We start from the raw sequence: 12,662 nt of genomic DNA, 5'->3' as shown, positions 1-12,662 counted from the left end.
TTGTTCTTTTTGGTGATTTGTGCTTCTTCTTGTTTCAGGTAAGGTACACGGATCTCTAGCTCGTGCGGGTAAGGTGAGAGGCCAAACCCCCAAAGTGGCCAAGCAAGACAAGAAGAAGAAGCCCCGTGGACGCGCCCACAAGCGCATGCAATACAACCGCCGATTCGTCACCGCCGGTATGTCTCTTATTTGTACCACGTTTTTCTGCTTTTCAATTAGCAAATTATTGTGTATTTTCGAGTTTACTTGATGCTTTTTGATGTGGGTTTTGCAATAACATGGTTGTATGATAAGGGTTCGAAATGGGGTTTAAGAAATATGTGGTTTGAGAGTTTTTAATGCTATGATTTTGATGGGAAACCTTGTTTTTTGGGTGATTGTAGTTGTTGGATTTGGCAAGAAGAGGGGACCAAACTCGTCGGAGAAGTGAAGCAACACACTTTGAGAGGATGAGGAGCTCTTTAGAAGATTTGTTTTTTTTAGGATAAATTTTCATGTTATGTTAAAGACTCTAATGCTCATGTTAATTGGGGGCGTTAAGTACTGGATTATGATTATGCTGGTGTCATGCTAATCAATTATTTTGAAAATGATATGAGTTTGTTTTATGGGTTTGATGTTTTGAAATTTGTTGTGCGTTTGCTGATGAAATGGGCAAATATGGTTGGATAAAAGACCAGTTTTAATGTTTTTTTTTTTTCCTTTTTCTATGTCTCTTATACTTGAGGTGTGTTTTGGTTTTCTGTGTACTTGGGGTGTGCCCTTTGTTGAAAAAAGAAAGGAGTTATGAATTGGATGGAAACAGAGAATATTTTACTCAAGCAATTTTCAAAGGAGTTATTTTATTGGCTAGGATTTAATGTTGTTGTATTGGACATCATTCACAACTACATTGTTAGATGCAACAATAGTAAATTCTCGTAATGAAACGGCTTCTCTCCATTTCAGATCTTGTACTCGTCTTTACGGCTTTAACTAACTAATCTGATGAGGTTGAAAAACCTAAAAGCTTGATTGTGTTGTACAATTTGGGGCTGAATTGTTGGATGTGTTATTGGAAATAGATGGATTATTTCTTTTGTTCTTTATTACTAATGGTTAAATCTTATTATCACCCTTACCCGTCGGTTTGATCATTCTTTTATTTTAGTGGGAGATAAGGGGAATGTCTTTTAGATGATTTTAGGTGATTCAAGGCACCAATAAGACGAGATGTTTTTGCAAAAATAATCGTTGATATGGAACATGATCACAAATACTTATCAAAAAAAATGGAACATGATCACAAACTCATGCTCATGATTCTGAGATTTTGCCCATCTCTTCCAATTATCTCTCCCCTTCCATAACTCATCTGTAAGATTTAAAAGAAATGAAGTTTTGCCCTTTCTTCATAGTAGTTTTTGACCAAGTTTGAGAGAGTAACATACTTCATTGAGGATGCCCTAAAGCTAGTTGTGTTCTGTTTGGAAGATACTTGAACCTTATTTTTCATTGATTGGCATAATGAAATCTAATGGGTCAACTCCACTCATAGGGTAAGGGTAGAAGCTTTCTCAGTAGTCTACAAAAAATTGAACCAGTCTGTTACGAGCTCAATTTTTTTTCCCATTTCATGGACAAACACAATCAATTTCAAAACATCAAACCCATAAAACAATCTCATCATTTTACAATAATTTATCAGCATAACTCCAACATAATCATAATCCAGTACTTAACACCAACAACTAACATAATCATCAGTCTTTAACATAAAATGAAAATTTATCCTAAAATAAAAATAAAAACCAAGCAAATCTTTAACCTAAGGGATCCTCATCCTCAGAAAGCATTGCTTCACTTCTCCGACGAGTTTGGTCCCTTCTTCTTGCCAAATTTAACCACTACAATCACCACAAAAAAATAAGGTTCCCCATCAAAATCGTAGCATTAAAAACCTTATCATATAGCCACAAAAAAAATAAGGTTCCACAAATTTCTTAGACCCCATTTTGAACCCTTATCATATAGCCATGTAATTGCAAAGAGTAATACTACATGCAAGTTTTCATCTTACAACTATCCTATAATGTTGCCGTAGTAGTCTCAATCAACCATTTGATCAGTTTTTGTAAAAAAAAAAAAAAAAATCCAACGATTAGTTGGGACTGCCACGTCAGTATTGTGAAATAATTATGAAATAAAAATGTAGCAACATTACTCTATTGCAAAAGAGAAATGTTTGATATATTCTAGCGTCCCGGTTGAGTTGGTATGCTCCATCCATTATTATTATTATTTTTTTTTAATTAAGTATACATGGGAGATGCCAACTCAATAGCGATGTATGTAAGAATATAAAAAAACATTTCTCATCGCAAAACCTAAATAAAAAAAGCATCAAATAAACTCGAATATACATAATAATTTCCTAATTCAAAAGCAACAATAAGTTACAAAATATGAGGAACATACCAGCGGTGACGAATCGACGATTGTATTGCATGCGCTTGTGAGCGCGTCCAATGCGCTTCTTCCTTGTCTTCTCTGTCTTGGCCACTTTGGGGGTTTGGCCTCTTACCTTACCGGCACGAGCTAGAGATCCATGTACTTTACCTGATTTTTTTTTTAAAGACAAATAAAAAGAGCACAAATCACCGAAAAGAACAAAAATTGAATCAGATATTGGAAAACCCACAAAGAATATAAATCTTAAGTGAGAGAACTGAGTGGTTTACCCATGGTAGATTGCTAGAGTTCTTCAGCCGCTGAGAGTTCTACAGGTTTTCTCACTTCCTCTCTTTCTTTCTCTCTCTCACACACACAAATACGCTTGCATGCAGAGGCTGCAATAATGCTTTATAATTTTGATATCTGGTATTTGTCTTCTGCAAATTCTCTGAAAAATTTCATTGGAAAGTTTGATTCCCCATGCGTGTCATCATGTTTTCAGCATCTGCCATTAGTTTCACAAAAATATTGCCTAACTAGATTACTTCCCATTGACGCACTCAAATGAATATATGCCACTTAAAAAGTAAACTCTTGTTGTACTCTTTTTCATATATAACAAATGAAGTGAATATATGCCTTTGCCTGCACCTTAGTTGGTGCCTAACTGTTTATTTTAACTTTTAAACAAAAAAAATAAAAAATAAAAAACACATAAACTTGCATGTGGTTACAGATTATGAGGAGGTGATTCCAGGATACTTCTTCTTCATTGGGATGAAGAATGAGACTCAATGACGGTTTGAATCAAGGCATTCACCTTACTTAGGGTTTAACAAAGATGTGCTTCCATATGGAGCAGCATTAGATGCATCAAGGTACCCTCCTGGAAAAGCAACCCAAACCTAATCCACCAAAGGGGAACTTTCATGATGAACTGTGAACTACTGAAGAAAGATTGTGTGTGAAAGGCTTTTATTGATCAATATAAAGCACTGCCACAATTTTGAAAGCCTCCATTTGTTTTGACGTAAAATATTTTTTGGAAAATGTTTTCCCCAATTCTTGGTGTTTGATACAACTAAAGCTGAAAAAAAGGATATATATAATCTTTGCCCGAAAAGAGGTGTTTGTCCTAACGCGGGGGACTATTAAGTTAGAGCCTGTTTGGGATTGTGTTTGATAAATATAGATTTTAAGTTAAAAAGAGCTTGTGAGCAAAAGCTTCATTTTTAAGTTTTTGCCAAAAATGTATTTTGACAATTTTTAGGCTTTTTGAACCATTAAAAGCGCTTTTTGGACCTCTAGATTTCTTTTTGGCGCGAAGCTCCGTCATCTTTGCTTAACTAGCTTCATCTTTGGACGAGATCAGAAAAATAGGATGTAAGGCTTATCCCAAGTTGGGTGTATAGATAAAATCCTGTCCAAGTTTAGTATGCAGGATTTCCAAGAAGGAATTGCTTCCCTTCAGGCATGGAGTTCCTCTTTTCAGAGAGCAGTGTCATAAGACACCTAATGAACTTTTCCCCTAGTATGAACCTTGAGAAGCACACAAAATAAAACCTAAGCACATTGAACTTGAGAGAGGTTGTCTTAAATGATTGATAAGTTAAATATACAGGGGTTGCAGATTCCAGTGTCAAGATTTACATGCAATTCAAAATTGTGGCAGTGCTTTATATCAATCAAAAAAAGCCTTTCACTCACAATCTTTCTTCAGCAGTTCACAGTTCATCATGAAAGCTCCCCTTTGGTGGATTAGGTTTGGATTGCTTTTCCAGGAGGTACCTTGTGGCTAATGATGCATGTAAAGCTGCTCCATATGGAAGAATATCTTCGTTAACCCTGAAGTATGGTGAATGCCCTGATTCAAACCGTCCTTGAGTCTCATTCTTCATCCCAAGGAAGAAGAAATATCCTGGAATCACCTCCCCATAAAATGAGAAATCTTCTGATCCCATCAGCGGTTGCATTTCTAACCTGTTCTGGGTGCCCAGCATGTCCCCCGCAACTTTCCAGAAATGCTCATGCAGATCTTTGTCATTTACAGTCACTGGGTAAAAGGGCTTCTCACTGGCATTGAAGATGACAGTTGCATTGCACCTTTGTACGCTGGCTTGTTTTGTTATAACCTGTTTAAGAGAATCAACCATTCAAGGTAAGGAGCATATTGAAACAAGAACGGTGACTCCAACAAATTAGCCAAAACGCCCCCACCGCCTTGGAAATAGAAAAGCAAGCAATTTAAAAAAAAAATTCAAAAGGGCATATTGATTGCAAAAGATAACGGGAATCTAAACCAATAGCATTCAACAAGTTTACCTCTTCAATTCTTTCTTTAAGTTGGATAAAACTTTCTTTTGAGAATGCCCTGAAAGTGCCACCAATTGTGACGGAATCCGGGATAACATTGAATGCACCACCTCCTTGGAATTTAGAGACTGTAACCACCTGCAAGTTTATGCGTTTTTTTTATTTATTTATTTAAAAGTTCAACTAAACAGTACTTAGGCAGCAACTAAGCTGCCACTCTGCAAAGGCTTGTCATGAACATATCTTAATGGCATTGATAATTCACCAAAGAACGACTGATCACCGCAAAGAATAAACAAAAAGGAAATCTTTCAATTAGTTTTCACATTTGAAAGCAAAAGTCAATTCTATATGGGATCTTACCTGAAAATAGAAATTTAGAAGCAAAAAAGAGGGAAATTCTAAAAGACGAAATTATGGCAAAGTATTAAAATAAATTGACAATTGAAATTTCAAAACTGATGCCACACATGCTACAAGATAGATTCGCTTCATTTGCTATGAAAAAGTGGACAACAACAATTTACTTTTTACATGGCATATATTCACTTGAGTGCCGTTGGTAGATATAGGTACTGGTTGTGTCAATGGGAAGTAACCTAGTTAAGCAATATTTTTGTGAAAGTAATAGCAGATGCTGAAAATATAATGACACGCATGGGGGAATCAAACTTTTCCAACGGAATTTTTTAAAGAATTTGCAGAAGACAAATACCAGGTATCAAAACTATAGCATTGCAGGAATAAAATAGGTTCGGTAAGGCTGCACTTTTTACTTGCATTCTGATTGGAAGGCTCCTACCCCACCCCATTGTATGCCTCTGCATGCAAGCATATTTGTGTGTGTGTGTGTGTGAGAGAGAGAGAGAGAGAGAGAACCTGTGAATCCAAGGGATCGGCTTCGCGTGAAACAAGATGTTGCAAGCTAACAATTACATTGGAAGCTGCTAAGATTGGGTCTATTGTGTGCTGGGGAATGGCTGCATGACCTCCCTTTCCACTTATTACTGCCTCAAAGAAACCACTCGCGGCTAAAAGAGGACCAGACCTGGAGGCCACTGCACCAATAGAGTGAGCAGCAGAAACATGAAGCCCAAAAATGGCTTCAACATTATCCAGTGCTCCATCATCTAACATTTTCTTTGCTCCTCCACCTCCCTCCTCGGCCGGTTGGAAAACAAGTACTACCGTTCCCTTTCAAGAACAGAAGAAATAATAATGAAAACTTTAGTCTGGGGAAAACACAAATAGTGCAATACTGCTAAAGAAACAGAATCAGTGATGTATGACAGCAGCAATTTGACTCCTTGTATGGTGACATTTTCACCATTTTGATGTTATACTCAATTATGCACCTTTAGCACTACAATGGCTTAACATAGTACAGTAGAGGACAGAAAAGAAAGTAATCCAACTGTGCTATTTATGCCAAAGCTGGTATCTATTATACTTGCTAGTCTGCTTCAGAGTAAAAACCTGGCAATAGATAATTTTATGGATGATTTCTAACATTCCATTTGCAGTAATGAACATAAATCTGTTGGAACAAGTAAGAAATTTGCCTCTATACTACTAAGATTTCAAAAGACATATACAAAGAGACCAAAAGGGGTACGAATGACAACCCAGTACACCAGCATGAGTACTCTAGCAATCTAATACTTTTTACCATGTACATCAATGATGAGGGAGGCCAAGGTGAATATTTGAAGCCATAGAAATGTACAAATCTCTCTCTCTCTCCCTCATAAATGAAAATCTCCAAAAAGATTCTCTTTCTCAGTATCTTTATCAAGGTTGTTGATATATATGTTTTATCCTCAAATACAGAGGTCCAACTAGAAATCTAAATATAAGATCATTTGCAACAATAAACTGCTGAATAGGGATCATTTCTAAGGGATCTGATGCAACCTTTTCCAGTATTGGCAACCCCAATTATTAATCTGCATGAAGTGAAGTACATAAGTGAATAACTACATGAATTAAACTGGGGCCAATTTACATGTTCTGTTAAACTGAAACAGTTTATAGTCACAATGTTCTGTAAATGAAACTGCATTTTTCTATCTCAAACAACCATCTGAATGTACAATTGCTATTTATGCAAATGCACAAAATCCATCTCAATAGGACACTCAAAAACCATCTGCAGCTGACTGAAGGCAAAAGATCAATGATTAAGAAACATAGAGACAAATCAATCGTATAAAGACAAAAAATTGAAGTGAATACTGAAAAAGGCACAAGTAAATTCATATGCAAGTTACTAAAGCAAGGAACCTGTAACTCGTGGCGATGCTCTTGAAGAATCTTCGCAGCACCAAGAACCATGGTAACATGGGCATCATGCCCACATGCATGCATCTTCCCAGGAACTTTGCTCTTATGCTCCCACTCTACACTCTCCTATAACAACGAAGATCCCATTATTTTCCAATAATTTCCACTCTTTAACTTTAATTCATCAAAGCAATCAGGAATTTTCAATTTCTACCTCTCGACAGGTCCATTGCAATTACCAATACCATTAAGCATATTGAACATATATCACCAAAAAGTAGTATAATCTTCCACATAAAAAAAAAAATAAATAAATAAAAAGTCAAACACAAGAAGCCCAGCCAAAATCAAAGAAGAATCCCAAACTTGAAACAAACCTCCAAAGCAAGAGCATCCATATCCGCTCGGATTGCAACAAAAGGCGGTGAACCGGTCCCAATATAGGCAACAACACCGGTTTCAGCAAACGGGTGCTTGTAGGAGACGCCCATCTGGTCAAGCTCAGCTCTGATAAGCTTACTGGTCTCAAATTCCTCAAACCCGAGTTCTGGGTTTTCATGAATCTTCCTCCTAATACCCACCATCCAATCAAACAGCTCTGTTTTTTTGGCAAAGTCAAGGAAGTTCACTGGGATTTGAGCCAACTCTTCCGGGCTCACAGAGGGCCTTGAAGAAAAAATGGGCAGGGGCAGAAACGCATGGAGAATGAAAATCAAACAGACCGATTTGCAGAAACCCATGAATCCTGCAAAACAAAATCTGGGACTTGAGATTGAATTGGAAGATGAGGAGGTTTGGTCAATGTGTTTGGTGTGAATGGAGCTAAAGTAGCAGTGTTTGTTTGTTTTGGTTTTGGGGGATGGTGGGTGGACAGGCGTGGCAACTGGCAAGTACCAAGCAGAAAAGTGACAAAATCTGAAGAAGGTGACCTCATCATGTGCGGGTGAGAGAACAACGTTAAATCATTCATTTCCCCTAAAAAGAATACTACACATGAGCAGAAAAACTATATATATTTGTGCTCCAACTCCAAGTAGCCTCCAACTCGCCAATCAAATTATCACTATTTTTTTTTTATAATTTTTTATAATTTTTATAGAGAACATCGAAATAAATAACGTCACTCATCAAGTCATCATGCGATATGGTTCAGGCAGATCGAGTAGCTCCGATCGCGGGCTCTTTAGTAATTCTCTTTAGTCATCAGGCTTTCTGAATTACAGCTAAATTTAGTAATTCTGTCTGAACAAGTGGGTTCCATCGACCCCTGTGGAACCAAACCATCAATTGTGGGGGTTCAAAATAGTTCCAATGACAATAATAGAAAGCAAAGAAAAAAACAAAAACAAAAAAAAAAGACAAGCATCATAGGATTGGAAAACTCCACCCTTCAATAGGGCCGCCTGTTAACAGTAATTCAAACCATTATCATATATAAGTGTAAGCCAGTGGTACTATATATATATATATATATATATATATATATATTTTATGAATTGGTGTAACGGTTCATAATTGATAAAATGATTAAGAAAAAAATTTGACTAGTTAATTTAATTAGTTAGTAGCTGACTTGTGACCTATACGCTCTCAATCATTTCATTAATTATGAATTGTCTTACTAGTTTATAAGAAAATTATATAATAAAAATTGTAGTATCCCGTGCATTTTTTATATGTTAAAAGAATGTATGGATTGGCAAATTTTATCATTTATAATCTTGCTCAGTAGAGTACATTCCCCCTAGTATTAAGCCAATATTCTTATCCCGTTTATCCCTTGAAAGTGAAAAAGACATTAATTCTAAAGTTTCATTTTGGATGATTAGTCATTTTACTTGAAGTTGCATTTTGTTGGGTTTTGTTGCTTTTAGTTTGAAGTAATGAATTTTTATTGTTGTTTTGATATAACTATAAACTATGGGTGTTAAGTAATTTTTCTGGTTTTTTTTTTTTTTTCATATTTTTGATAAAAAAAAGAAAGTTAACCATATTTTTATGAAAGCTAAAATATCGTTTTATGAAAGATTGAAAGCAAAAAAAAAAGCCAAAATATCATTATAGATATAGTCTTTTAGGCTTAGACCCAACAAAAAGCCCATATTTTGGTTCAAAAATAATAATAATAAAAAAAGCCCATATAGGTGTGGCCTTTTGGGCCTAGCCCAACAAATTGAACAAAAATGCAATGCCAATAAACCCAACCCGACCCACCCGCAAACCTGCAAAACCCACACATATTTAGCCCACACCGTAAATACCCGACCCGCGCGGATCTTGGTCATTGGACTCGGGTGGCGGGTTGGAAAATCCTAAACCTGCACGGTGCGGGGCCGCCAGGGCGGGTGGAAAAAAACCCGATACCCACCCTACCCTGACCCATGCCTAGCTCTAACAATTACACTATCATAAAAGAATACAAGTCTTCAAGGGAGTAGCTCAATCGATTGGGGACCATACTTCATGAAGCAATTGTCACATTGTCACTTATTCGAATCCCTTTTTCATTTTTCCTCTCTTGTGTCGCTTTCGCCATAAGTTTGAAGTGCCGTTTTCGCTAACAGATGTGTCTACATGTGTTGCTTCCCTTGTTGCATGCATCACATACCATGATCAGAAAGCGTGCAAAGCTGTAATAGTGGAAAAGAAGGCCTTATATAAATGATTTCCTTGTTTAAGTCTTTGTAGAAAATTGGCCTTAAAAAACCATTCATTTGCCTTTTTAAATGCTTGGATGTGTGTTTCTTTTACGTCACCACATACTCCAAATGCTCCTATATATATATTATCATTTTAATCATTGTAAAAAAATTAGCATTTACCTTTTTCAATGCTTGAATGGGTATTCCATTTACCTCACCACATAATGCTAATTAAAAGGAGAAAATACCCTCCTATATATTATTTTTTTCCAATTTTTTTAATCTTTGTCAAAAATTGACCTAAAAAACTGTTCAATGACCTTTTTGAAAAGGTAAATAAACGATAAAAAAGAATTCATGTCAGTTTGATAAAAAAAACTTATTATTTAAAAAATATATAAATGACCCATTAGTAGCTATTTTGCCTGTTTATGGTTTTCCGTCTAATAAAGTGACGTCTTATGAAAGAGGAATGTTAGGTTTAAAAATAAATTTTACAGAAAATTTTTTACAAACTAATGTGGCACAATATAATTAAATATAAGATAAGTTCAAATTTTAAAAAACTTAATCATGTTGTATCACATCAATTTGTAAAAACTTATTTATTTTTTATTTTTTGAAAAAAAAAAAAAAAGTTTTTACAAATTGATGTGATACAACATGATTAGGTTTTTTAAAATTTGAATATTAAATTTAGGGTAAAGTTCATTTAACCCCCTCAAACTACCACCACAATAACAATCTACCCCACAAATTATCAATTACGACAATTTAACTCACAAACTATCAAAATAATGACAATGTACCCCTCAATGCTAGTAAAATGACGAAATTACTCTTATAAAATTTTCAATAAGAAAAAAAAAACCCTTAAAAATTTGAAAAAAAATTAAAATTTAGTATTTTTATTTTCTATTTTAGTAAGGGTAATTTCATCATTTTTTTTTTAATTTGAGGGTACATTGTCATTATTTTGGTAGTTTGAGGAATAAATTATCGCAATTGATAATTTATAGAGTAAATTATTATTGAAATGATACTTTGAAGAAGTTAAATAGACTTTACCCTAAAATTTATTTTAAACTTAGCACTTCTTCCCATGAAATGGGTAAATAGAGTGACGTCCCATAAGTAACTATTTTGGTTAAGGCAAATTAGGATACCCACGCTTCATACCAATCAGTTGGGAGCCACGCGGAAAGCCGCTGACTCCACAACGACGTGAAGAAAAGGCAAAGCAGCTCCCTCCCCATCCCCAACCCAACACGCCTAAGAAAACCGAAAGAAACCAATCTATCTCTCGGTCTTGCTCACACACACACTCATAGATTCACAGATCCCAATCCAAGACCATAATCGATCAATTCGATTATTCTCTCGCCGATCTCCAACCTCAATTTCACAGGTCCGTACATATCTAATTGGATTATATATGAAATACAAAAAAATTTTAAGTCTCATGGAAGATCGGGTTTTGAATTAGGATTTCCTTTTTAATTTTGTTTTTGTTGAATGGTGCAGAAGGTCGAGGCGCTTTAATCGGTGAGAATCGACCATGTTTACCCGGCTCTTCGGAAAACCTAAACAGGAAACCAATGCTCTAGCCACGCTGGACAAATTAAACGAGGTATGATTACGATCACCGATTTGTTTTGTTATTTGATTTGTTCGTGTTTTGCTAATTTTGAATGTTCATATTGATCTTTGCGTTTTCTATTTCGGAATTCGAATTATGGTTTACTGTTGTACGCTAGGTATTTATCGATGAGAATAATCCAGGGATAGAAAAACATCTATTCAAAACATTATATGCTTATTTGGAAGGGTATTCTTCCAGCCCGGTGCCTTTTAATGAAATTCAATTACTTATTTATAAGAAAATGAGGAAGTTGATTATACATACATATTTCGGAAAAGACGCCTCAGAAACACTTAGAGGATTGACTAACAAGTTGCTGAAAATATTCATTTATAGTTGTCGAGGAGGAAACCAGAGCTATGGTTAAGTAGGCAATTAGCAGTATAAATTTTCACAAGAGAATCCCAGTATATTTTGAGCTCAATCTCAAATGTTAAATGGAATTCGTAAGTCGTGTGTATGGAATATGTAAGATTTAGTGCTTTGAAGAAGTCTTTTTTAGTATTCGAAGTGTGTGATCAATTCTACAAGTTTCAAAATAGCCTTTATTGTGAATAGGCTTTTAAATTGAATTCTTTGAAATATGCTAATTTATAGATAAAGCAGAAACCTTTATAGTGGTGTGTTATTATATCAATTCTTTGGACAGTTTGCTAATTGGCACTTTTCAATGTTCTTGTTCTTATTATATTCAATTATTTATTTATTCATTTATTTTGAATAACGTTGATCACTAATTTGCTTGAACTCTTTACTTCCTGAATTTTATAGACACTTGAAATGCTAGAGAAAAAGGAGAAAGTACTTATAAAAAAGGCTGGTGCAGAGGTTGAAAGGGCCAAGGAGTTCACCAGAGCAAAGAACAAAAGGGGTATGGTCGGATAGTACATTCATATTTTATTTGGAGAAGTGTAACTTTTCTATTGTTGAATTTCTTTTCTTGAATTAGTGTATGAGGAATCCAGTTAAATTTGCTGCAATGGAAGTTGCAGTTGTTTGTTCTTTTAGTGTAACTAGTAATGAATTAACTTTCTCAATGATATAACTATAATATCTACTGCATAACCTTGCTATATAAGGTTAGGTACACTAAAGCTACTTGTTTTGGGTACGACATTCCTGTTGGTTTTGTTATGTAGATCCTATTTTTGTGGTATATGGAAATTTTATTTAGAATAAAAAAATGCATAACGAACAAGTTTCTTTAGCTTAAAATCGAATTCTTGAGGAACTTCACATTGAGGGTCTCCCATATTTTAATGTTTGCTTCTGATGATTACAATCACTGTATTGCTTATGAATTTGTACACATTGGATATGGTTCGTTGATGCTAGGCATTGGCCAAATA

The 12,662-nt window shown here is 35.2% G+C and overlaps 2 protein-coding genes across 3 annotated transcripts in view; one reads left to right on the top strand and one right to left on the bottom strand.

Annotated features, from left to right (window-relative positions):
- Positions 1-4,011: 4,011 nt before the first annotated feature.
- LOC132164914 (IAA-amino acid hydrolase ILR1-like 4) lies at positions 4,012-7,962 on the bottom strand. The gene is made up of 5 exons (XM_059575431.1): positions 7,407-7,962; positions 7,030-7,155; positions 5,626-5,940; positions 4,756-4,884; positions 4,012-4,565 (listed from the first exon to the last, which is right to left on the bottom strand). Exons 1-5 carry the CDS (start codon positions 7,767-7,769, stop codon positions 4,158-4,160), a joined length of 1,341 nt encoding a protein of 446 aa, XP_059431414.1. The 5' UTR covers positions 7,770-7,962; the 3' UTR covers positions 4,012-4,157.
- Positions 7,963-10,837: 2,875 nt separating this feature from the next.
- Positions 10,838-12,662, top strand: part of LOC132164915 (vacuolar protein sorting-associated protein 32 homolog 2) — a 4,278-nt gene continuing 2,453 nt past the window's right edge. For both annotated transcript variants that reach the window (XM_059575433.1, XM_059575432.1), the window contains exons 1-3: positions 10,838-11,079; positions 11,196-11,301; positions 12,085-12,184. In XM_059575433.1, the coding sequence (XP_059431416.1) occupies positions 11,230-11,301; positions 12,085-12,184 (172 nt within the window). In that variant the 5' untranslated portion in view covers positions 10,838-11,079; positions 11,196-11,229. The remainder of the gene's footprint in view (positions 11,080-11,195; positions 11,302-12,084; positions 12,185-12,662) is intronic.

Source organism: Corylus avellana, chromosome ca11, assembly GCF_901000735.1.
Source record: "Corylus avellana chromosome ca11, CavTom2PMs-1.0".
Taxonomy (NCBI): domain Eukaryota; kingdom Viridiplantae; phylum Streptophyta; class Magnoliopsida; order Fagales; family Betulaceae; genus Corylus; species Corylus avellana.
Note: the sequence above shows the minus strand (reverse complement) of the source record. Positions and strands in the feature narration are given on the sequence as shown.